Raw genomic sequence first — 27,760 nt, 5'->3', positions numbered from 1 at the left:
AAGAAGAATTAGAGTATGGAAACAGAAGGAAAAGGAAGTCAAGGAAAAATACCAGGAGATTATAAGAGAAACATTACCAAAGGATGAACCAAAAACAGGAGAAGAGGAATGGGGACAATTTAAATGTGCTATGGTAGAAGCTGCAGTAGCTGTAAGCCTAAAGACAAGTGACAGGAAATGGTGAAAGGAGATAATATGATGGATTGAAAGAGTCCAGACTATAGTGGAGAGGAAGAGCACGACTTTCAGACTGATTCTAAGTGTGCTGGCATAAGCTGGCACCAGCACACCAGGCAGCAAAGAGGTTGCGAGAAGATCGATAAAGGCCAAAAACAGACTCGCAAGAAACCTGCTGCCAACGTCCTCTTGGCTGCCATATTTAGATCACTGCTGTGGACCAGAGGTACCAGTCAGTACCAGTCACCCACCCAGTGAGTCAACAAGTCAATACATCAGTCGCAGCCCAGTGGGAAGGGGAGTTGCAGTTGCAGTCACAGTTAGCTCAGCCTCTTTCTCAGAGTCAGACAGTACCTAGCAACCAGAGTAGTGTACATAGCAGACTTTTACTTCACCACCAGTGAGGCTAATGTAGGGAGGAGCTTGTACCATAAGACCAGGACTGCCTTAAGATAAGGAACTTCTTGTTCTTGTGAATAAATAACCCTATTAATAAGTGCAAGCAGTTTGTGTTATAGAAGAAGATACCAGCCACCAAACAACATCCTCTCCTTGCTTCCCATGTTACAAGCCTACAGTGACGAGATGATGACAAAACCAAGAAAGGACCAAACCAGTAATACAGGAGTGTAAGGAAAAGAAGGAAGAGGAAAATAAGACAGTGGCTGAGGAGAGAAGAAAATGGATTGAAGAATGGACATAGATGATGAAGAAAGACAGCAAGAGAAATTAAGAAAGTACTCCACACAACAGTCCAAAATAACATGAGAGATTTGGGAGAGGCTGCAACAATGATGGATAAAAATTGGAAAGAGGTTAATACCAAAGAGACACTGAAGATTTTGAGGAAGGAGTACTTTGAGCACTTGCTACATCCAGACAGACTTTGAGATGAGGATAGTAGTCTAAAGGGGGTATAAGTAAACTCTGGAGGGGGAGGGACTGACATGGAAAGAAATGGAAATGGCAGTGGACAAGCTGAAAGGAGGAAGTCACCAGGTGTGGACAAAGCAAGTGTCAAAATGGTAAGGCAGCAGGGGAAGTTGGGATACAGCAGCTGTATCAGGTGATGTGGAATGAGAAGACTCCTGAAGATTAGAAGAGGGCACCAATTCACCCCATTTTCAAGAAAGAGGGTAGGAAGGATTGTAGAAACTACAGGGGAGTCGCACTGAAACCACACTGTGTCAAGGTACACGAAAAGAGCTGGGAGAGCAGATTCTGAACAAGGGTCGAGAGAGGAACAGCATGACTCCACACCTAGAAGATCAACAGCTGATCTCACATTTGCAGTGACACAGTTCCAGGAGCACTAATATGAATTCAGGGAAGATCTCATTATCGCCTTCCTCAATGCAGAAAAGGTGCCTGATAAGTCCTGTAGAAGAAAGATCTGCGATGCAGTAGAAAAGAAAGAAATTTAAAAGTAGACAACAAGCAGAATCGATGAGATGTACTGTGGATGTCAGATTTGTGCGAAAGTGGGAAATGAAAGGACAAATTGGTGCCAGCAAACAAGTGGTGTGAAACAGGGTAGTGCATTGTCACCTCTCTTCACTGTGCTCTCAGAGTACGCAATGATTAAGGTGGCACAAAAACTGGAGAAGACAAGCTGAAAGTAATGGTGTTCACAGATGACTTTATGATCTGGAGAAACAAGGAGGAAGAGATTGAGGAACAGCTGGATGCTGGGGAAGAAACTGTTACATAGCATGGAATGAAATTTAATGTGAAAAAATGTCAGATTGTGGTTACAAATAGAAAGAAAGATGGACAAACTAGCACAACAAGGACTGGAGGTGAACAATTGCAGAAGATGGAAAGTGTCCAGTACTTGGGAAGTGTGACAGGGTAAAATTGTGGAAATGAGAAAGATCAGGCTGAAACATTCTTCCAAAATGTTAGGAGCCTAGTCTGGAACAAAGTTGTCACACAAAAAAAAAAGCAAAGAAGTTACTACATCTCAATACTGACCTACCCATGTGAAACAGGGGTAAGGAAGAAATGAGACATAAGCAAATGCGAAATGAAGTTCCTCAGAAGTAGGACAGGAGTAACACAGAGAGACAGGATGGGCAGTGAAAGGGTAAGGGAAATAGTGAAACATCAAGGTTAAGATGATATGGGTACTTGAGCCCCGGGTGGGCAAGCTCTTTTTCATAACACGAGTGGGTACACAGCACAGTTCGTACACATGTAAGGAATAGCTGACTTCATGTTACCAAGGTAAATATGTATGAGCGAAATCACACTTTGATCTTAGTTTCATTAAACAACGATAAAATAAAGTTACGTAATATGAGCTAAGGCACTATTTAATTTAACAATAATGAAACTTTAATTGTATCACTCTGTTGTGATAAACAGGTGTTCTCCCATAATAATGGCTCAATCAAACCATTAAACAATGCAGTTGCATTTGATTCCAGCCAACCATTTATTCAATTATCTCATACAGAACTGCTCATTCTTAGTTTGTGCTGCTAGCACCTAATCTGGGTTATTGTCTTGCATTGATTGTACATTTTTCTCACCTAACACAGATGTTTATTTTATATTACTGCTGCTCACTTGGACGTATGATAACATAATTTATCAGTATGTCAGCTGAAACAATAGTGAGAGAATATGTGTGGGCTCACAATTGTGAAACAATGATAAAACGGTGCAAAACAGTTTTATTTGTCATTGGCACACTTTAGACATCGGCATGCCCACTCAAGTGTTAAAGAGAATGGGAAACTAGAGGATTCCCAAGAAGACACATGAAATGGAAGAAAAGAGGCATGAACATGATCAAAGTCAACACAGAAAGACAGTGGAAAAACAAGACTAGATGGTGAGGCTTACATTCCAAACAGACCCAGCCTGGAGCTGGAAACTGTTCAAGATGATGATGATGATGATGATGATGATGATGATGATGAAATGACATCACCTTGTCTCAGGCCTGTTACGATGCTGAATTTCTTGGAGAACTACTCCTGCTATTTCACCTCAGATTTCACTCTGCTGTACACACCTTCACTAAGTTCATTAATATCCTTTGTATGGCAAGCTCCCTCAAAATGCTGCACATACTTAATCTGTGTATACCATCTTCAGCATTTGTGAGAGCTACAAATGTAAACAGAAACAAATGGTTATGTTATTTCCCCACATTTGTGACACAGTGAATATCTGATCCATAGTTGACTTTCCAGCATGAGAACCTATATTGCACTCTCAAACAACATCTTCAGCAAATGGCATCAGCTTTTCAAGAATTGTTAGGTATCATATCACACAGCACACATAGTAGAGATATATCTCTATAGTTGCTAAAATTCCTTACACATTTCTTTTGTGGAATGATGTAATTGTAGTTTCTGCATAATTCACCTATGAGATTATATAATTTTGAAGGGAAGAGGTGAAACACTTCTGATATGTTTCACCTCTTCCCTTCAACATATCTTACACTATCCCACGTTCTCCTGCAGTGTTATTATTCAGAAAGAGAGTTTCACTCTGCAGCAGAGTGTGTGCTGATATGAAACTGCCTGGCAGATTAAAACTGTGTGCCAGACAGATTCGAACTTGGGCCCCAAGTTCGAATCTCAGTCCGGCACACAGTTTTAATCTGCCAGGAAATTTCATATCAGCACACACTCCACTGCAGAGTGAAAATCTCATTCTGGAAACATCCCCCAGGCTATGGCTAAGCCATGTCTCTGCAATACCCTTTCTTCCAGGAATGCTAGTTCTGCGTGTTTCGCAGGAGAGCTTCTGTGAAGTTTGGAAGGTAGGAGACGAGGTACTGGTGGAAATAAAGCTGTGAGGATGAGGTGCAAGTCTTGCTTGGGTAGCTCAGATGATGGAGCACTTGCCCACGAAAGGCAAAGATCACTAGTTCAAATCTTGTTCCGGAACACAGTTTTAGTCTGCCTGGATGTTTCAGTGTTCTTCTTCTTCTTCTTCTTCTTCTTCTTCTTCTTCTTCTTCTTCTTCTTCGGTTTATCAATGTATCTTTGTTTATCCTGTTGAGTCACATCAATTTCTTCATTCTTTGCACTTTCTGAAATTCTTCTGGAAAGACATTCTCAGGATCTTCTGCATTTGACAACTCTTCAAAGTATCCCCTTCACCTGCCCTGAATTATTTCCTTTCCTATTAGCACATTTACATCCTCATAATTAATAACTACTATTTTATTTCTTTGACTGTTCCTCACACTATTCATCATGTGAAACTTTTCCCTGTTTTCAGAATCATGTTTGCTCCTCTTTTCATGTTCTTGAATACTTCCTGTTTTCCTGCACAGTTTCTATCCATAGGCTCTACAATAACTAAAATCTTTTAGGCACTTTGGCTGGTAGTACACTATCATATTTCTTTGTCGAAGTTGGTAAGTCAAATATTTATGTCAAAGAAATTTAATGGTGTAATAGGGAACTTTGACAAATCTCACCTGTCGTCAAATAAATATGATCAGATCTAGGGCCTTGCTGTTGATTTGATTATAAAAGTCGCTTGTCTTCTGTTCACTGCAATGTGAAATGTTACCACTTGGAGTGCTAGCATTGCTACAGTGGTCTGTGACCTGTAGTGTGTTTGTAAACATGGCTGCGAAGTTTAATTCGTGTGCCGTCAACCACAAAATTAATAGAAATGTACGAAGCTGATGGTGTGCTTTACAACATGAGGCATCCTGAGTACAGAAACAGATTAAGAGTCTGGAGTGCTACAAAAAAATTGCTGAGGTAATTAGCTGGCTCGGGTGTACGGCTGACGACAAAGAAAATTAATGGCCTCCGCTCAAGTGCTCTATAAATTACTTCACACGTTTCAGGTATTATTTTAGTTAATGTGCACTGTGGTATTCAAGCACTGTACTGTAAGCTAGAGTAACTCTCTCCTGTAGCAAGAAATCGGAGTGTCGCTGTCAGCCTGTCTTCTACAGATATAGCAGTTCTTAAGCGAGGATTGTGCTTTGTGGTATGACGAGACACTTCACTGAGAAAATACTGAAATGTATGCTCATCCATTCTTAAATAAGTTATACGCAGGCTTTATGTCCTCCACTAGCAGCTCATGTAACAAATTTTGTTGAATGCTTTTATCATCTCGTTGTAAAACCCATCGCTTCACATAGGTACGTTCCTTTTTGCCCCCTGCGCACACAGTGAAAATGTGGTACATCTTAACTGTTGTGCATAATAACAAGTTGTTGTTGTCAGCGATCTTTAACTTTGAACAGAAATATGATGACAGTGTAATACCCCTTTTTAGCACTATGTCAGATATCTTTGTCAAACAAATTTGATGTATGTTTGATCATATCTTTGATCAATTCTTTGTCAAAGAAATATGATAGTGTAATACCAGTCTTAGGAAACAGAAGCTGTGTGAAGGAATTATCAGAAGGTAAAAGATAAGTTCACAGCAAAAAGAATTCAGAGAGAATTAAAAAAGGGATTGGCTACGTTTTATCTGGCAGTGAATCATGGCTAGCCAAAAGAAAGTGGAGAATCAGTTGTGTAACTTTGAAATGTGGGTGAGGTGAAAAATCTTGACATAGGCTAACAAGATGAGGAATGGAGAAAACAGCGCTATTTAGAAGAAAAAAGGAGAAACACACAGAAATTGTGAGAATAAGGAAAACATCTTGGCTGTGAAGAAACTGCCTGCAACAAAGAGTCATTGAAGGAAATGCAGGGAGGAGTGAAAGAAAATTAAATCGGAATGCTGAATGGTATTAAAAACAAATGAAGTCATCAGTAGACTAAAACTTTGAGGACTGGGCAGCTCATTGATACTGTGTTTTTTTCATACTTTTTTCTCCATTTTTTGTAGCAGTTTCTACAGTGCAGTGCTTATCAGTTAATTGCAGTTGAAAGTAGGGTCTTTTCTTTATGAAATATTGCAAAGAATCATGTGATTAGTGAGCCCCTTTTTATTAAAAGCTGGACTGAAAATATGTTGTTTTCACAACATTTTTTTGTCACTTGCTTCCTAAACAGAGACAGAATTAAAAGTTGTTGCAACAAATAAAACTGCTTAAAATTTAGTTTTATATAGAAAAGGTCCTGCATTACAGTATGAACAATTTCAAGGCATTTTGGAAAATGAGAGTCCTATGGCACTCTCTTTACGACAGTAACTTGCTTCATTCTGTACAAACCTTACATATCCTCTGAGACCATTTTTACATTTCTGTAGCCAAAATAAATTTAGGAGACTGTTTTCCACTGAGTGTTTACAGGAGAACTATTTTGACAAAGTTAATTCAGACAGTCTCCTTTGTTCATTGAAGACATTGCCAACTCAATAACAAATTCAACAAAATGTTTGTTAGCAGGTCTCAACACTTCATACAAAACATATGAATTTAGAATCTCTCCATGAGAAAGGGAAAAAAAATCTTTCCACCACATTATGTGCTTCCTTTCAAAAGGATAGTAGCCCTTTGGTCCACGCAAACTTGTTTTTATCACTAAAGAAACAACAATGCCTATGTTAAATTTCTTTGGGAAATTGAGGTATTACTACCATCGCCATTTCCATGGCACTTCTCATTAATTGGGAAAATAGTTCATGTTACGTTCAATAGATGGTGAGGTAGGACCATTTGAGAAACACCGCCCAAGTTCAACAATAAAAAACACTGCGAAAGTTACTCCAACATGCTGGAAGTTCTTAAACTGCCAATCTCTGTCAGTTCCTAAATAAGTTGACAGCTCATGGTGTACTTCTTTGTTTCCATCAATTTATTTCAGTATTTTATGTATTTTGTGTGTGAAGTATATTATATTTAACTACATATTATTTTTAAGTTTTGTATGTTTTAAGTTTTGTATGTTTTAAGTTTTGTATGTTTTAAGTTTTGTATGTTTTAAGTTTTGTATGTTTTAAGTTTTGTATGTTTTAAGTTTTGTATGTTTTAAGTTTAATTTCATTAAATGCAAACTGTTATGTCAGAAACTGTCCTTTGTTTTAAGTGTGTACATATGTGGCATATTTTGGAAGATGATGATTATGTGTACCTACTCCTTTACTAAACTACACTTAAGATAATGTTATTATTCTTCTGTGCAGGTTCAGTTGTGCCTGCAAACGAGGGCAAAATAATTAGACTTACCAAGAGAAATTTGCCTCATTATGAAGAAGCAGGAAAGGTAATTCATGATACTGATGCATCATGTGTCAATGGGAACACATACATTGTCAATTTATTTTCTCATGGATAATTTTTCAATATGCCCAATTGCATTATATTCATCAGAGAACTATCCAAATTGTCAGTCTCATATTAGTGAGGAACATTTTCATAGCATTTTGGATTCAGTAAACAATTTCATAATTTTTTTGAGATAAACTAATCAATATGGAAATGGATCTCCAAGAAAATGTGGCATTCATTCATGCTCCAGGAAACCACACAATGCTCTGTGCAAGGAACAAGACTCATTAACTCACTCATGAGAAATTCAGTCAGGTACTAAGAGGGGATGAAGTAATTATTTAGCTATCTCTGTTATATTAAATAAAATCAAATATCAAGATCCTGAGCACAGTTAGGATAAAGACAATCTTGATTCCGATTCCGACTACCCTCTTTCAGAAGATCTGGGGGACAAGTCACACATACAGGAACAAGGTTTTGTTGAAAGACATACCATGAATGAAAATCAAGGTCCTAACATATGAAAATAATTAGTGAAAGCACCAAGACAGCAGACACTTCAGGAGAAGGAAGAAAACTAAGAAGACAGAATAGTAGAGAGGAGTGGAATAAAACTGAGAACCAAAAGAATACAGAACATGGTGAAGCCTACATAGAATATAGGCTTGCTACCCACAGCAAAACAGCTCATGATGTTTAAAGCCCTCCAAAGCAATTGGAACCTTGATGTATCTTGGGTCTTTGTAATAAGTCAAAGATAAGGACATCCTTTGATACAACAGAAAAAGAGTGAGAAAAAATATTTTCCACTTACTGGAAAGGCATGAACTGGGATCAGCAGAAGATTTACATAGTGAATATGGTCAAAAAGGCTCCAATAACTAGAAGTAGAATGACAGATGGTGAGAACTCAAGAAGGAATGACTCAATAAGGGAAAAAATTGTAAGTATGTCACTACACATTCCTCAGTACCTTAGGTATGGGATTGTTCAACAGTCATTGGATGGAGATGGTTAAACTTCAGCCAGTCTTTGCAACCAGACTAATAACATGATACCCTCCAGCATTAGTTACTCAACCACCCAAAAGAGGGCTACAGCAAGAAAAAAGTTCATGGTTATTTCCTTAAAGATGTTTTCAGGAAACTTTTCACATACTACTTAGGTCTTCATCAGCTAATTTGTACTCTGGGCCTACATTCTATTGACTGACCAAACTCTTTGAATTTTAGAAAGAAGAATGCCAAAAAGAAGAAAAGAAGCCATTAAGCAGGCTTACATTCGATTTGGTGTTTCTACCACTTGTCACAGCTTCAAAAAGGGTAGTAAAAAAGTATCTCAGTGTGTACACGGGACACAAACACAAAATAAGGGCAGAGCTTGCAAAGAGGAAAACAAGAGAGCTTGGAAAGAGGAAAAACATGGATACTTAAAAAGCAAAATGTAAAGACGTTTTACGTTTTCTCACAAGGCACACAAGCAGTGAAACTCACTTCTTGTGTGATTGCAGGGGCACTGTAATAAAACAGTAAGTTAACGTACATAATTTCACTATGTATAACCACCCAAGTCACAATGCCATGAACTATTGGTGGGATGAAATAAAAGGTAACCAAAGTTCATCTTTGTGTTACTGATGACCTAAAAAAACCACTCTGAGAGGCTTATTCTATGGTCGAACAGTTGTGGCGACTAGATTAGGAAGGAACTATGTATTATCTAATGCTCTTCTACACTTAAGAGACACAGGCACACAGTGTGTGATAGTGTACATTCCACAATCAAAACAATTCTGAACCCAAAAACAACAACAAAAGAGCAAGAAGACATTCAGGGAAATTTTCCTACGAAGTCAGTATGCTCAGAGGACAGAAGAGGCCAGAAATGTTCCACTACCCTACGGAGCAGAGTGTCTCAATTATATCTTTTTCAGAAATTATTCTCTGAAAGAATCAACAGTATATGATTCTAGTAGACAAGGGAGAAGCTCCAGCAACAGTATTGTTCATGTGATTCTTGAGATTCTCCCGGCGTATTTGATAATCAAAATATCCACGGGTATGCTGCCGGTCTATAGTGTCCAATGGGCACAAAATTTTGGCGATCATACATGTCGCCATCATCAGGTGAACTGACGGACTGAGCTCCTGTGAACATGCCGGCACGGACATCCGTATGCTATGGCTGCTCAGAGGGAACTGGGTTCGGTCACGACGGCGGGCGATTTAAATACCCTCCGCCCGCGGCGCGCTCCCTCCGCCGTCCGTGCCCCGCGCCACAGTCACGCGATGGAACAGATTGCAACCGCGTCTGAGATGACGTCAGTGTGATGGCTCTGTCCGCCGTAGTCGTCACAACTATACGTTTGCTCGATTTACTCTTGATTAACCCGATCGCTGGTTCCCAAGCCTTGCTAAGATTATAGCCAATCACGAGTAAATCGAGCAAACGTATAGTTGTGACGACCACGGCGGACAGAGCCATCATACCGATGTCATCTCAGACGCTGTCGCAATCTGTTCCACCGCGCGACCGTGGCGCGGGGTGCGGACGGCGGAGGGAGCGCGCCGCGGGCGGAGGGTATTTAAATCGGCCGCAGTCGTGACCGAACCCAGTTCCCTCTGAGCAGGCATAGCATACGGATCTCCGTGCTGGCACGTTCACAGGAGCTCAGTCCGTCAGTTCACCTGATGATGGCGACATGTATGATCGCCGAAATATTGTGCCCGTTGGACACTATAGACCGGCAGCATACCCGTGGATATTTTGAGTATTGTTCATAATCTCAGAGCCCTGAAATACATCTTCAGGGTGTATAATTGGACAAAGAAAAAATATTCCCAGATTTTTCCCGTATTACCAGGTTAAAAATACATTTTCTTGTGGGTGAAAATACACTTTTTCTGTGTTATGTGACCGTATACTATCCCCCAGAAATGTAGAAGTTACCAATCCTTTGAATGGCTATGGCTTTATACACCTGCACTTTCAAAGCTTGGGGGTGGGGGGGAGAACACATTTTGTATAGATCTTTGATGTGCAGAAATATGTATGTCGCATATTTTTCGATTGTTCAGCTAATTCAATCTATACATGGTTTAGCCTCTTTATGTTATTAAATACATTTTAAGAGTTTTTTTCCATGCATCTCTGTCCGCTGCTGTCTTCTGCCAGTTGAAGCCCGCAACTTTCCTGAGTTCCTTATTCCAGCGATCAGGTGGTCTCCCTGGAGGTCTTCATTTTTCGCTGGGACTCCACCCAAACTGATTTTGTCCACCTTCCATCCTTCATTCGTGCAATGTGCCCTGCCCACTGCCATTTCAGAGTCTTAGCCCATTCTATAATATCTTTTACTCCTGTTATTGCTTGAATGTCTTCACTTTTATGTTAATCTTTCTTAGTGAGACCTAACATTGACCTTTCCATAGCTCTCTGAGCAGTTCTAAGTTTTCTTTTGAAAAATTCATTTAAAGTTCAAGTTTCACACCCGTACATTAAAAAACGGTAGGACACACTGATCAAAAACTGTCATCTTTAAGTAGACTGGCATGTTAGATTTGAAAAGTGTTTAATTCCTTCCATAAGCCCTCCAACTCAGTTTAATTTGACGAAAAATTTCAGGTTTCAAACCCTTTTTTGTGTCAATTAATTGCCCCAGATAAACATATTCTGGAACATTGTTTAGGATGTTGCCGTTCAGTGTTACTTGTCTGCCGCTACCCACTTATCATGCATAACCTTAGTTTTAGAGTGATTTATTTTAAGTTCAACTTCCTGACAACAATCCATTAAGTCTTTCATAGAGGACTGCATTTCCACCTTACTATTAGCTAGGACCACTATATTGTCTGCAAATCTCAGGTTGGTGAGCCTTTTACCATTTATCCTTATTCCTCTGTTGTTCCAAATAATTTTGGACATAGCCATCTTGACAACTGCTATAAATAACTTCAGGGATATAGGATCGCCCTGCTTTACTCCTTTTCCAATGGGAAATTCACACTTGTTTTTTCCTATGTTGATAGATGCTACAGATGTGTCAAATGTGTGTGTGAGGTTATGTTTGCTTTGTTCCAGCAGGTTGGGATGCTGTCATTCTGTATACATGAAGTAAAGACTCTTTCCTTCCCTGGAAGCTTCAGTATGTCAATTGTCAGACAATCATGACCACCCCCCCCCCCCCCCCCCCCTGCTTTGCCATTCTGCATCTCATTTATAGCTTTTCTTATTTATTCGGGGAGGATTTTGGGGATTTCATCATCATCTGTGTAAGGTTTTCCTAGTGGTTCATGTGTTCTTTCATATAATTTACTATAGAAATTCTTTACAACCTTTAGAATTTCTTCCTTTTCCGTTATGCGCCCATTATCACCGTCAATTGCTATGATTTTGTTTTTACCAATCATAAGTTTTTGTTTAGCTTTCTTGCAGCTCCTTTTACTCTCTTAACACAAATTTTATGGTTTTTCATTGTGTTTTTGTATTACAAAAGTATAAATGCAAATTCCACCAAACACCGCATGTTACTTTGTCAAGCATTGAAATCAAGATTGCAATGTGCTGTTGTAAGCCAGTCACGGCTCATGTCACGTGATCTCACCAGCCGATGACAGTGGATATTCAGAGTATAGGGCAGGTGATGCAGTCAGTCAATACCAACATCCCTGTTGAGTTGCGCGAACACACAAATAGGAAAAGCTAATGTTTTAAATTAATATACATAGTCCTGCTACAAGAAAAGCGAAGCTCTGACAGATAATATTGGTCTCAAAGATTTGTGGGGATGTAGAACCACTAACTCACTCCCCAATAATACCCTACTGCAGCAAAAAAAACTGTATCTTTGGCAGATCAGTTCTCTGTAGTACATGCTCTAAGCTACATGCATTGTGTATACACTGTGAGAATAAAAGTATTCATAGGAAGTGACAGGAGTGCGAGTGATTGATTATCATCTTAATTACCATGCACACACTCCACTACCTATAGATAATAAGCTGCAAGAGCAGCTAAGCTTTCACATATAATGTTGATCTTTTTCGCATGTCACACTTTAAGATACATCACTAAACCGTGCCACTAAACCGTGCCACTAAACCGTGCCACTAAAATGTGCCACTACAATGTTTAATAACAACATAAATGGTTGATCTTCTGGGCTCGAAATTATTCTAAATGGCTTGTCCTCAAAGAGTTGATTTTTAAATGAGAGTCAAATGTCCTGAGATTTAAGAAATTCATCATACATTATAACACATAGTTTATCTCGCATAAAAGGAAATTTACTTTGAAAGTAAAACCCAGTTTACACGACTACACTAGGTTGCAGGCAACTGTGCTACCAACCACTGTGCATGTGCGCTGTGCGTTTGCCCAACTCGGTGAAACTAAACACTTCTGGCATATTCCAACTTTGGCAACACTAGTTGCACGAGTTTTGAGTTTGCGTGTGTACATAGTGTGTGGACAAACTGAAATATGAAGTGGGGAAGGAAGAATGATGTTCACTTTTTGGATATCTATGGTCTGAATAGGTGTTTGTAGAATTTCAGTGATGCTGCTTACAAAAATAAGCAACATATTGCTGCTCCTGAGACAGTCAGGTGCGAACAGAACATAGATGGTTTGACAATATCTGAGCTGCAGGGCAAAATTTATTGCATTAGGGGCACATATCCAATGTCTACATGACTAAAATCCTATAGTTCAAGTTGGCCTACACTTTAAGGAATAGTGATGATAGGATTGAAGGGTACATGAATCAAGAAGCTGCATTCTTTATTCAATATCCATCTATTTAAAATGTTGCAGCATATAGGTTTGAATTTTGAAATGTTGCCACTGTACAGATCTATCTTCAAGACAGTAGTTTGCAAACCATTCTCTTCTTAATGCGGCCTGATTCGAAAAATTATTACTGTTAATGTTAATAATTATTGGCGTTAATGAATGTGTGTCATCAACTACAACTGCATCTTCCATCATGCTGAGTGTCCTTGATTGTAATGCATGCAATTTGATACATAATTTCAGTTCTGGCAACAGTGTTTCATGCATTACAGTATTGTTTCCTTATCGCGTAATTAACTCTATTTAGAAGAAACGTGAACAGTTCTGGTGGCACTGTATGGTAATTAAAAGAACTTCTTGGGTCTTCCATTATAAATTATTTCTGCAAGGTTACTGAGCAACTGAGCTGACATCTTTTCATCATCCAGTTGAAACATGTTTCTTATTTTTTCTTATGCGGTGATTCCACACAAGAAGCTTTAACTCCATCACAACTCGTGTGACGTGCAGCTGCCAAAACTTTCATTTCAGACACAACTCAGGAACCCACAAGATGATGAAACTGAAGTGTATGCTAATGTTGCATGCAAATGGTTTCATATATGACTGTAGACATGGCAACTCGTTCAATGCAACGAGTGGAGCAACTCTATGTCTTCGCGTGAGCTAGGCTTAAAACTTTTCAAACCACAATTAGCAATATTTTCCCATGACCTGTTAGAAATAGGTTTGTTTCAGCAGTTGCCAGAGAGCACCAGATAACAGGTGTCACTGCGCTTGTGCAGCTATGACGACACAGGGAGCACATACGTTCGTACGTGTAAAACATTAAAAGATTTTACATTATGCCATAAAAGAAACAGGGCATCAGAGGATACTCCAAGAGCACTGGAATTTGGTGAACCATACTAAAATGCATAAACCAGCTTACAGTGCACATTCACATGTTCAGATTCCCAATAAAGTAGGCATCAACCTGATAAGTTTTTCAGTGTGGTTTTCAGAATGTAAATTTTCTTGGAGTACCAGTACTGTTTTATCTCATGCTTGGTTCTTTAATATGGCATAATGCCATACATGCTAGAAGATGAATATGGGCACTTGAAATGGAATAAACAGCTGAAACTAGCCAATAGCATATAATTAAATACTTTGTTTAAATAAACTGACTGCCTCAGCGGAAAAGATTAATTAAAGCCTAATTTCTTTAGCAAACCGACAAAAATAACTTCATTGTTCTGCAAGGCAATTAATACTCGATTGTCAGAAAGGTGGAAATAAAGTAAGATCTGAAACTAATAACATATTATCCCTCCGTAATTATGTGAATTTATTTTAATTCACGTGATAGCTCACGGCCACAGAAATCTGTTTTGTTTTCATTTGATGCATAAGCAGTAAATAAAGAGGAAACACCACAATCACTAAATGTAAACAAGGGTCACAGGGAGACTACCCACCTCCCAACTACAACTCAAACTGCTCTGCGTGTCTGCCCCAGATCTATGATATTTCCAAACCACTCCCCCACCCCACACCCCCAAGCTTTTTGAGATTGGACGCCAAAATTTTTTCAAGAAATGTTCATTTTTTAGCGTACATCTTCCTGAACAGTCTGATACATTATACACATAATACATAGGTCCAAGGAAATTTAAGACATGTTATTTGGCCTTAAGTGTGCCAAAGTGCAGGGCCATACCTCTTCACACAGCATTCTTCTATCGCACGTCACTGTATTTTGCTCCGTGGAATTCGAATGTGTGTTTTTTGTAATGGATGCCATGAAACTATATTTGCGACAGCGGCAATTAAAATGCTCTGTGGTGCCTCTCCTGCTCTGCTGGTTTGACAGCCTGCCCCTCTTTTTTTTTAAACAAAAAAAGAAAAACAAAAAAAGAAAAACAAAAAAACTCTCAGCTAATACTGGATGGAATTATTTGTAACTGGGAAACAAGAACTCTTCAGAAAATTTGCACTCTTTATTGCCTATTAGCTACTAACTTGCTGTTGTGTGTAACGTAAAATTAAATATCGTTAATATAAAACAACAAAGACAAGAGACAAGTAAGACAGTACACATTTCTTCAATCCTTAGGCCCTAGCATTATTTCTCTCTCTAACCTTGCCACAGCTTTACATGGAATGCTTTCCTTTCTGCAAAAGAATCTATTACCTCATCAAAGTTTGTCAAACAATTTGCTACATGAAAAATAAAAATTTCATAATATAATACTGAAAAAGCTGTTAATACAAATAGTACCAAGGACTGGTATGATTTCTTGATCTTATTATGTCTATTTTGTCACTGTCTGCTAGACAAAACAAAATGGGATTGTCTAATATTGCAGCAATTGTAAAACACACACACACACCCCAAATAAACAAGACTGTTTTCGCACAAATGGTCATTTTTACAGCATGATAGAATATAATGCATTAAGTACCAATATCAAATGAGTATTAGGCCCACTAAAACCAAAAAGCTTTGTGTTAGGAAATAGTTTCACATTTAATTCATATGCTCCAGCTTCTCAAGCATGAGGTCGAAATTTTTGTATAAATTTTGAATTGTCATATTCTTCCATTAATTTGTTTGATGCCCTCACCCTCCCATTTCTTCTCCTTCCTCATTCTAACAATCAATCTTGTCATCACTAACTCTGTAACTATTCCTGCCAGTGTCAAGGGTCATTCTCTGGTTAACTTCACTAAACTTGCCACAATCACCGGTTTAGTTATCCCCCCGTTTATTCTCCGGTTAGGCGTTATTACATGTTCGTACAATGCGTTTTCCATGCTAGTGCCAGAATTGAACTTAAGTGGCTGCTAGGCAAGGACTGTACAACTGGCTCTTATTAGTGTAGCAATCTGGCCAAACCATTTTTTGTCAAACTTTCATTTCTTGGATATACCGAGAAAATAATATGTAATTTTTTATCTGTTATTCCTGTTTTTCATTTTATTTACACTCTGGGAACTGAATCTACGGATTTCACTAGCAATTGTAACAAAGCTGGTCATTCGCAAACCCACTGAACTACGTAACAAACAGCGATTGGCATTCACCCGTTCAGTTTAATTCCACTCATCTCTTACAGCTCCATCCCCTTTTTGTCTCCAAGAAAGTTTATTTCTAGATGCGACCAGGATTCCTCTGGCAGACATGTTCACTACTCATGCATTCAAAAATTAACTTATGATTCATTCAGAAATCAACTTAGAACGTGTTCAAAAATGTTAAAAAAATCAATAGAGGTGCATTTCAAAATCATATGAATAGTCAATAGACCAACACACGCTGGATGCTAGGCGCTATGTGAAACAAGGTTTTTTTCCTCAAGAATATGAATTTTGTGCCCTCCCCTGAAATTGCTGCCTGGGGCAGACATCCCAGCTTGCCCCCGCCCTTGCTAGATCCAGGCCTGCAGCGCAGGCATGAATCTGGCAGCTTGGGCACACCAGTACAATTTTTCCATTTACATCTGGCTGCTTGCTGCTACTGCTTATACAGCTAATAGGCACACTTCTGTAGCCAGAAGCAGGAGAAGGTACTACTCATATGCGACTCAACTGCGCATGTGCACGAGCCCACTCGCAACTGCTCGAATGAATCTAATGTAAACAGTTGTGACATCACACTCATTGGAGGAAATTTGTTGTTAAGAAGCATTGTGTACTCTTCCTAAAGCCTTTGACACATTTTCCTGCTGACAGACACACGTATAAACACTGTTTTGTTGTTGTATGTGGTGCATTTTCTTTGCAACTGAAGTTTTATTTTTTTTTTCTCTCTCTTTTTCACGTTTTCTCGCTGCAGTATTATTCTGCAGTTGCGGGATACAGTAATATCCTTTGTTAAATTATTGGTTCTTACCAGCCAAAATTACAAAAATTTAACTGAAGACAAACAAAGAAAAATTCCCCAGGAATTTTTTAAAATTCCAGTTTTTCCTGATTTTCTCCCGCATTAAAAAAATTATTGGGTTTTTCCTGGATCTCCCAGTTGTCCCAGGTCGTATCCACCTTGATCTTAGCGTGATCACAAAATTCAAGACCAATTTCGACAACAAGTACTTCTCATTATCAAGATGATCGAAAGCTCTCCAAGTTATGCCAGCATTCCCACCTCTCCATACAGTAAGGTGGAAAACAAAACAGTCTAAGTGGAATTATCTTCACCAGTTAAAAGAATACATTCCAGCTGATTGTGATTCATTTTATGGCAACATACCCTATGAAAAATGAAAAGAACACAAACAAAGTTTCTGAAATTCAATCTTAAGACATTTGACCAGTGATTTAACTTTTTAGGGGAATATATATTAAGGTTTATTGACATATTTCATTATTATTTTTGTCTACTTCAACATTCATAAACAAAGTTGAAATATTGTTTGATAACTAAGATATGAAAGCTACACTGATGTAATATTTTACTATTCTTTTTGTCTAATTCTTAAATTTAGTAAATAAAGTTCCTGTAACATTTTATGATTGTATGTGATGACTGTATAAAACAAACCAAACTGTACTGTCATACCTGATTATTATTTTTGTCTAGTTCTTACTAGAAACAAATAAAGTTAATTTAATTTGGAAACTGAGTGATTCATAGAAAATTATAGTTTTACCTAGTAACTTTAAATTTCTAGTAAAATACATTATAACCAACAACAAAGAATACAAGAAACATGACAACTAAAGCCTATTATAATTTTAACATATTTTCTGTTATCTTTTCTCTCTCCTGAAAACTTACAGAAATGTCGCATACACGGTGTTCCTTTAGTGACGTTTCATTATAATTCAAAATACAGATAGATTTCACCTCACATCACAATACATTTACAAAGCTGAGAAACAGCCAATGTAGAATTTACCTCACTCTTCTTTTTGGAGTACAATCTGTGGAAAGATATGACCCTCCACTGGCAGTCTAAGTCACGTGGAATGTATGGAATCAGCGCAGCGAGACAAGTTGTCACGGAAGCACAACTGATATTTCTCTTGAGGAGATGCACTGTGTCCATGGTTATTTCAGTTCTAATGCTTTTACACAGAGGGGTTTCTTTAGAAACTGCACAGCTAACTGAGAAACAGCAGTGTGCACATTTCCTCTCACATTTTCTTAGTGGGTAGAGCAATATTTCTGACACCCATATATCATGAATACTAACAGCTCTATAATACTCACTGGGATACAATTACATTTACTTTTATGTATCTATTTCAACTCGTCAAGAACAATTTGTTGATTTGTGCTTCTAAGTCCCAAATCAGAAACAAAGCTGATCTGACATTCCGTAAGCTGGACTTTTATTCCGTATGTGATAGGGTGGAACTGTATTGAATCCCTTCTCGAAGGAAAAAAAACAACCACAACAACTGACCTCTGTACCAGTATCTTCTGCCACTGACGAACAAAATGAGCTGAATTTTAAAAGTTGTTTGAGGATTCCTACTCCCCCCCCCCCCCCCCCCCATTCAGACCCTATTTTACAAACTGATGAGGAGATTTTCTGTCTCCAAGGTCATAATACACGTTGCAAACGCATGCTCTGTATTTCAACAACAGACAGATGTCACGTTAGTCTTTCCAACAAGCCCTCTCAAAAAGGAAGATGACCCGCATTTTTTCACAATGGTCTCAAATCCTTCGATGACTAAAAAAAACTAGAAACAAAGCCCATCAAACAGAAAATGTCACACCTTTTAAAAGATGACACTGGTAGGACTGTCATCAGGCAGTCATGTGACTCTCCACTGGCAGTCTAAGTCGTACGGAATCAGTGCAGTGAGACAAGTTGACACGGAAGCACAACAGAACGGCACAAAGGAGTTACTGCATTCCGAGATGCCAGTGACCACACTATGGGTAAAGTTCACTGGTTTATCAGTGTACAGACACGAGGTGCCCAACACAACAATGAGAAACAGTGTATGACTCTCAGCCAGTTAACACAATGTAAAAATAATCTAATCAAAAGAGACTGGAGATTGATGTCACACCTTTTCTACAACAATCTGTTTCATACTCAAAAAATTACTGCTGTCAGGTCCAGCTTAACTTGTTTCTGTGCAAACTGCATGAAAACTACAATAGGGTGTATCACAGTTTTCCAGAAATCTGTCTTAAATGGTTAATTATGTCATTTTATGCTCATAACATGCTTTTTTTCTCTTTAATTTCAGTATTAAAAAAATAAATGAAATTAAATTAATTTGAAAGCCCTGAAAAATGCTCCATCTGCGTCTCGTGATGCTGTGACATCACTGGCTACTTCACTGCTCATACTGTCCTGACACTTAGCCACAGTGATGTCATTTTGGGTTTTGTGCTTTGGAAAATGGGTTACAAATGTTGTGAGGTACCACATTGCACAAATACATCTATACAAAATCCTGAAAAAGTGGAGTGTTCCAAAGAATGAGAAGATGTGTAAAATGTGGTTGCATTGTACTGGCAAAATGTCACCATGTTAATGCGTAAGTTCTCTAACATAATTACAAATGTCTTGCAATCTGAAGCTGACATTAATTTATTTCCAAGATACGTTTTTCCATTGAACAAGGAAGGACAGTGTAATCCAACAAAATTAAACTCCCACTGAAAACAGTTGTTATATGAAACATTACGAGCACCCTTTGGCAGCTCAATTAGTAGTGCAGCAGGCAATAGAAGTCAGTAAGCTGAAATACACAGGTACTGGTTCAAATTCGGTCAGAAGGAATATTTTAATTTATTTTTAAAGTGACTCAAACAGTCCTCACATATGGAAACTAAATCACAATTACAAAACTTCAAGACACTGATCAGAAACAGAGTATTGTTGTGTTTTCCTTGCCATTTACATGCACTTGCATTTGTAATCGCTGTTCCCACAAGTCACCTTCAAGAAGATTTCTAGTTAATGTGATCACACACTTTTTACTTTATTGGAAACAATGCTTTTATCTTCACATTGTCCAGCTAGGGTCCTTATGTTTAAAGAAGAAAGCAGGCCTGCTTCAGATACTGATGCTAGTTTCCACTAACAAGCATCAGGGCCTTATGTTTTGTGGCTTTATATCTCTCCATATACAAAACTTAATTGTCCTACACCTTGTTGCAGTGTGGGTGTATGGTGGTACCTTGGCCACTAGGGATGCTTTCCAAAAAAGTGGATCTTTTGAAAGCAAAATAAATGTATTTATCCTGAGTTATCCATTTCTCAGACTAAGATTAATTTGAAGTTGTTGTTGTTGTTGTTGTGGCCTTCAGTCCTGAGACTGGTTTGATGCAGCTCTCCATGCTACTCTATCCTGTGCAAGCTTCTTCATCTCCCAGTACTTACTGCAACCTACATCCTTCTGAATCTGCTTAGTGTATTCCTCTCTTGGTGTCCCTCTACGATTTTTACCCTCCACGCTGCCCTCCGACACTAAATTGGTGACCCCTTGATGTCTCAGAACATGTCCTACCAACCAATCCATTCTTCTAGTCAAATTGTGCTACAAGCTCCTCTTCTCCCCAATTCTATTCAATACCTCCTCATTAGTTATGTTATCTACCCATCTAATCTTCAGCATTCTTCTGTAGCACCACATTTCGAAAGCTACTATTCTCTTCTTGTCTAAACTATTTATTGTCCACGTGTCACTTCCATATATGGCTACACTCCATACAAATACTTTCAGAAACGACATCCTGGCATTTAAATCTATACTCTATGTTAACAAATTTTTATTCTTCAGAAACGCTTTCCTTGCCATTGCCATTCTACATTTTATATCCTCTCTACTTCGACCATCATCAGTTATTTGAAGATATATATTAGATTTCACCATCAAAACAACTGCTACAATGAATTCTTGGTAATGCTACTGAAATTGCATGAGCCCTGTGGAATCTCTGCTGATGGTCTTACCCACGAGGAACTTCGCAGTAAAATTTGTCCAGAATAATTTTATTGTACTTTTGGTTATGGTTCATGATTGATAGTCTACAATCTAGGTATAAGATATGGATCCACTTGCAAAATATTCTACAAGTTCTCTGTTTAGACAGAGTTTAATGACGTAGCAGGGAGCAGAGAAAAGAATGTCCAACTTTGTGCATATTGCCACTCTAAATGGGTGGAGCAAAAATGCATCAACATTCAGAAGGTTTCCACTCTCAGTGTTCATAAAATTCCTTTCTATTGTTACCTTAAAGTTGTAAATGCATTTTCCATCACTAAATAGCTAAACTATTCACAGAAAACGTACATAAAAATCTAGTAACTTTGGCCAACACTCCTAAATATAGCTTTGTCTCACTCCTAGTCTGTGATGTCACCAGAACTTCAGCCAATAACAGAGCATTTTCAGTTATGTGGCCATCTCTTTAAATTTAGTTACCTTTAAGCTTTAATTACATAAAAATAACAGACATGTGAGAATACTGACTGTAAAAGTTATTTGAATGTTATAATCACTCACAACAATAACAATGCGAACCATATTTTTAACACAGACGAATACCCTACTGGAGTCAGGTACCTCATGAAAGTCCATTGTTTCCAGTGTCACATATGGCTGCACATCTTCAATGGACCAGACAACACAAATTGGACAGTAGCCAGTCGGAGGCATGTAGTGTGATCTGGCAAGTCAATTTTGCCTTGTTTCAACTTGTACAAGGATAGCCCAGAAAGTAATGCACTGCATTATTCCATCCCCCCCCCCCCCCCCCAAATGAAAACAATGCTACGAATGCAAAACGTTACATGTGTATTATTTGAAGTGTCCTCAGTAAGCATGCCAAGTTTCCATCACTTCTGACAGATAGCGTAGCTCAAAGACAGTTTCAAAATGGTGTCTGCAGGTGATGTAGGTTACAGGCAAAGTGCCATCATTGAATTTCTCACTGCAGATAAAGGAACAGTGGGGAATATTCACAAATGGTTGTGCAAAGTCTACAGAACACCTGCTGTTGACGGTTAGTCACTAGGCATTGAGGGTGAGGTCAGCAAAAGGCGGTTTGGCGGAGCTCCACAATTTGCAGCGGTAAGGGAGACCATCCACGGCAGTCACACCTGACATGTTGCAGCGAGCTGGTGTTGTCATTCATGAGGACAGATCCATTATGACTCGACAGTTGGTGCTGCATCTTTCAATCAGTAGAGGAAATGTGGAGGCAATTATCCGCTCTATTGGCTATTCAAAAATGTGTACAAGATGGGTCCCGCAGCGTCTAATGGCGGATCACAAATTGCACAGAAAAAACAAGATTATGTGAAAAAATAGCGTGTTTACATAAAACACCATTATTTTGTGTGTGTAATTTTCACTATGTTCAATAAAGAATTGTTGAAGAAAAAAAGCGGGCATTACTTTCTGGGCCACCCTAGTCATAAAGCACCATTTGCAGCGATGGCCAAATGAGGCATTTAATGTGTGTGGAGAAAGTAGTTGGTGCCTGAGGCGATTTTGAGAGCAATTTTTGTATTGCAACTCGGGTATAGTCATTCAGGTTACCATAAATGTGAATTGGGCTGATTTCAATATTTGTTCTTTTCCATCTTCACGATTGATATACTGTGAAAGGGCTTGTGAGTTGACGATAGCCATGTGCACACACTTGCACACATACCTTCCCTGACTGACAGACACTGGCACCCTGTCATACCACAACTAGCCTGCTAAATCATCCAATCTTAATGTTTTAGAGATGAGCAACACAGTTCGTATATCACACAGATTTACTCAGAAAAAAAGAGTGACGTCGGAACTACATCGACCACTTTTCAGCGTTGTAAATGTATTTTGATGTTTGTTTTACACCTGCTGTCTGTGTAAAGGTTTTCTACGATGCTTGCACTACCATAAAAAAATATGGCTGGCAGCACCTGCCACTCATATTTGCAGGAAAAGAAAGTTACTCACTTTACAGGGTGCAGATTCAGCTTTTGCCACATGTAGCAACTCACAAGGTCACATGCAGAGCATACGGCTTATATCATTGCCTCTCTTGTCAAATTCACGCTTTGTATTTGTCTTCATGATGGCCTTACATGATCATGAGATAGAGTTTCTGTTGAATAATAGTGGTTCAGTGCTCAACGAACAAATTTCTGGTTTTGAAAGCAGTAATGTTAAGCTCTTGTTCTGTCACCTTTTTTTCTGTAACTGTATGTATTGTCAGTTGAACACCAGGAATCTAATTTTTATGATCTGTGTCATAGAAGAAGAAGAAGAAGAAGAAGAAGAAGAAGAAGAAATTTCTGATGAAGTGTCAGCGAGCCCTCAAGATGAAGTTTTCAATTTGATGCCATATCAGAGACCCCTCTGTCCCAACCTATCAATCTGCCCCTTTTGACTGGGCAGTTCTTGGAAGCTCCATCTTTCAAATGCAATAAACTGATCTGAGTTATGAACAGTAGAACCTTCTACACAAAATTCAGAATAACTACAAAAATGCGCGGTATAACCCAGTTGTACACCACCTTAGCTACCCAGTCCTCAAACTGTTAATCACATAGAAAATGTCTGGGTCTATTTGGAACAACAGACGAAATGAAGCAATACACATCTCCAGACCTTGGTAGCTCTACTCAATCTGACTATCAATGAGTGGCTTTGTACAGATACAGTATACCTCAAGAAGCTTGTCATTCCCCTTTGCCTAACTGAGGCCATTATCATGACTAAATGAGATGCTCTCCCCTGGGGATCAAAAAATTTTGTTTGTTGAGCATAGTTCCTGAAGTTATAACATCTGAGGCTGGAATTATTTATGTATTTAACAGATCTAGAGAAAAAAAAAATCTCCTCTCTAGAAGAAAATCAAGTCAACTAGTTCAACCTAATGGGAAACCACCTTTTTCAAAGACAGAATTTTTCTTTTTTTTTCTTAGAACGTACAGTGTTTGTGATTCCCCACTGCCTGGCAGACTGACTCACCTTGGGGACACAGCCAACTATATGCCTTTTACCAATAACACCAGTCCTGCGCATGTTCGCCATTCGCTGTAAATTGTTGCGCTTGACGTACGCTGTTGACATGGTTGTCCTCTGTGCACCTGTTAGGATGGCAGCAAGAAATCAATGTCAGAAGAGCTGTTTAAGCTTTTTTCCTGGGTGCCATGTAGCATAAATGAAAATGTTAAGCACAATGACAGAAGCATGAGACACAATCTATCTGAAACTACTATTTAAAGGAAAATTTTTTAGTATATTTAATATGTAAATATTAAATAATGATACCTATTAATAAGTGTTAATAAAATCCCCACAGGGACTAGACCCACACATACTTGTGTGGCTCAGTACTCAACGATTCAGTCAACAGATGTAGGCAGTCTGTATTTAGTAGCCTGTCACTCAGTAAGTGATGAGAGGAAGCTAATTAGTCAGTGACATGGAAGAGGGTGTGAAAAACATTGACGGCTTCCGATTTTGATGAAGATATTAATATAAATGGCAAGGAAGCTGGATGAGTCATTTTTTCTTGACAACAATCCCTCAATTATAGTACAGGTGGAGAGGAACTCAGTGTGGTGGATCTAGCAGAAGCGGCAACCTGCTGACGAAAACAAAAAGCACGCCCCATCATATACGACTTGCAAAAAGCAGCTATGTGGCCAGTGTCCACCTACATGTCAATGGCGGTTGCAAAAATCAGTAGCATCTGTTATTGAAGTGGTCACCTATGAAAGGCATCTGTTCCCATAATGAGCAGCATGTTAATATCCATTTGGTGGTTCGATCACAGATGTAACATATCATGAAGTCCTTAACACCCCATTCTCATTTGCTTTCCACCACGATGTGATGGTAAATACTGAAAGGAAAAATACTCCAGGAAGTAAACAATCTATCAGTGGAAACAGTGATGCAACTTAGGCATCAGATTGTTGAGAGCCAAGAACATCATTTAAGGAAGCTTCCTCTAACTTCCCTAATATGGCCTAAGAAAAAACATTTACTTGCCACATTGAACATCCAACAGTTTAGTGAAAACTGGGGAGCTTAAACAACTGGTGGATGTATTAAACATACACAACACGTTCATGTTAGCTGTTCAGGACACCAGGAATGGAGATGAGAATGCATTCGAATCCAAGTTCTATAGGATTTACAAAGACAAACTGGCCATAAAGATTAACAGACTGTGAAAGCTGTTCAGGCACAGTGACTAACAGAATCTGTAATGAATTTTAGATACCCAGCAGAATGAATGTAACTTCTCACATTTAGATCAGCACATGTCTATACCATCATAAATATGCACACACACACACACACACACACACACACACACACACACACACACACACACACACCTTTTAATAAAAAATAAAGATGATGAATAAAAAGAAGAAGAAGAAGAAGAAGAATTTCTGAAATGGTTGACATTAGCTTTAAATCGAATTGTCCACAGAAGTTTACGAGCCTTTCTCCATTTTTACCAGTGTGCTTATGTGCAGGGAAATTTCCTCCTATTGCCTTATTTTTCTCTTCTGAAATGATCTCTGAATTGAAGTCTCCTATGAGTAGTATTATGTGGTGTTTTGGTTATTTCGATATTTCATTTTCTAGTGTTCCTGTTTTTTCCTTTTCTTCTTCATTTTTTTTATTAAAAAGTGTGTGCGCCCCTCCCCCCCCCCCCCCCCACCCACCCACACACACCACCACCACCACCACCACCACCACCACCACCACCACCACCACCAGAGGATGCTAAATTAACATTAATTCACTACCTGCAAATCCAGCTGGCTGGAGTATCCTTTTCAGCAGCTGCAATACAGAATGTCACCTGGTGTCAGTGTATCTATCAACTTATCAGCAATAGTAAGGAAACTGGCGGAGGTGAGGACATTACATTGACGTAGCACAATGCTACTCACCATTACTAATAGCCAGAGACTTAAATGTTTGTAAAAGCATCTGAGACTACCGGATTCTATAGAGAACACTTATCATATGTAATACAGCACCAATGAAGAGCTCATTGCATTTCAAAGTTATGTATGTACTTTTTATCAAGTGTACATGTTGTAATTTGACTTATTAATGTGCAGAGACTGAATTATATGCATCATAAAACCTTAAATTATGCATGCAAATATGCATGAATAACACTTAAAAAACGCATGAAAAGTGTTAAAATATGCAAGATCAAATAATTAAAAAACATGGTAGTTACTGCATGCATTATATCTCAGAGTTGCACCTGTGTATATCAATAATGAGGAAGAGCACTGGCCACATGAAAAATTGATACATTTAGAATGCTGATATCATTTTCTAAATACTTTCTGGTAGAGGTTAGGAAGGGGGCCTTACTGGCATTATTTTCTAAAGATTTGCAAAATGGGGATACATATCATGTCTCATGAATTGTTCCTTCTTTGTTATTGTTGTCGGTACCAAGCAGATGCGATGCGAGTCAGTCGCAGCAAAACAATCAATATGTACAGGACCAACTTCGAGATATATCGCACGCAGAGGGTCACGCTCAAAGACTCCGTAATATTTAATTTAGTAAACAACATACAATCATGAAATTTTTTAAACAGCATTAACTTTTAATTCATAATATTGGATCAATGCATCATTTACAATTTATTTTACATTTTCTTACTATTGTGAACATAAATGACCAAATAGTGTTCCAAATGAAATTGGTAGTAAGATTGTGTCTTCGATCACTCAAAACATTTTTATAAGCAGCAAAGGTCCACTCTACATTGACTGAGGTAACTGGGCAGTAATTGAATTTGGGTGTTATGGTGACACTTATTGTTTCTGGTAAAAGTTAGTCCATCGTATTAATAAAACTATCAGTTTGGCACAAGGGGTCAAAGCCTGGGTTATTGTTTAAAATGTTTTCAAACTTCTCTTTAAGATTTCTTAGGAATACCTCCAGCAATAAGGAGTTTCAAACTTTTTAATACTTGCAAGTACATGGGAAAAATGAGTGGTAATCACAGCAATGTCTTTTTTTAGTACCGGTATTACTAGAAGCTTCCTTGCACTGGCAAACTGCCAAAGCCTCTGCACTATCAAAGTCATTTACTACCCCTCTAATGGCCTACAAATGTTCATTGTAAAACAACACAGCTTCGTCCCATGTACCCCAATGAGTTACCACTGGTTCGGGAGGTAAAGGCAAATTTAATAGTTGTTCTTTGTAGGTCTTGATGCAAACAGGAGCCTATAGAAACACTATCTTTGAGGATGATATCAGTTTGTTTACATTCACAAATGGGGAATGTACTTATTCAGCAAGGCAGTGTACTACATAAGCAAAGCACACCACATGAATCAAATTGGAATAAAATACTCACAGGGCTTTTCCTGCTTTGGTCATACTGGGAGCAGCATCTGAAATAAACACAAACACCCTTTCAGCTGCAGAGGATTCTGGAAATATTTTTCTAATACCCTCATTCACAAATCTGGTGATCTTAGACTGATTTATTTTTTCAAGTTCTTTGCAGGGCACTAAATAGGAAGAAGCAGCCTCTTTTCTTTAAAGCACCAACAATTAAATTTGCAATGTAATAGCCACAAGTGTCTGTAGTTTCATCAACTAAAATCCAGATAATCCTGTCCTTCAGCTCATTGCATATTTCTTCCAGAACATTTACATTTGTT

General features: G+C 38.5%; 1 protein-coding gene across 1 annotated transcript in view; it reads right to left on the bottom strand.

The window, feature by feature from the left end:
• Window positions 1-27,760, bottom strand: part of LOC124555927 (protein DDI1 homolog 2-like) — an 84,888-nt gene that overhangs the window by 41,661 nt on the left and 15,467 nt on the right. The window contains exon 3 of the mRNA XM_047129981.1: window positions 24,059-24,177. Within this exon, the coding sequence (XP_046985937.1) occupies window positions 24,059-24,177 (119 nt within the window). The remainder of the gene's footprint in view (window positions 1-24,058; window positions 24,178-27,760) is intronic.

Source organism: Schistocerca americana, chromosome X (assembly GCF_021461395.2).
Source record: "Schistocerca americana isolate TAMUIC-IGC-003095 chromosome X, iqSchAmer2.1, whole genome shotgun sequence".
Taxonomy (NCBI): domain Eukaryota; kingdom Metazoa; phylum Arthropoda; class Insecta; order Orthoptera; family Acrididae; genus Schistocerca; species Schistocerca americana.
The sequence above is the reverse complement of the archived record's forward strand: the minus strand, read 5'-3'. Positions and strand labels throughout refer to the sequence as shown.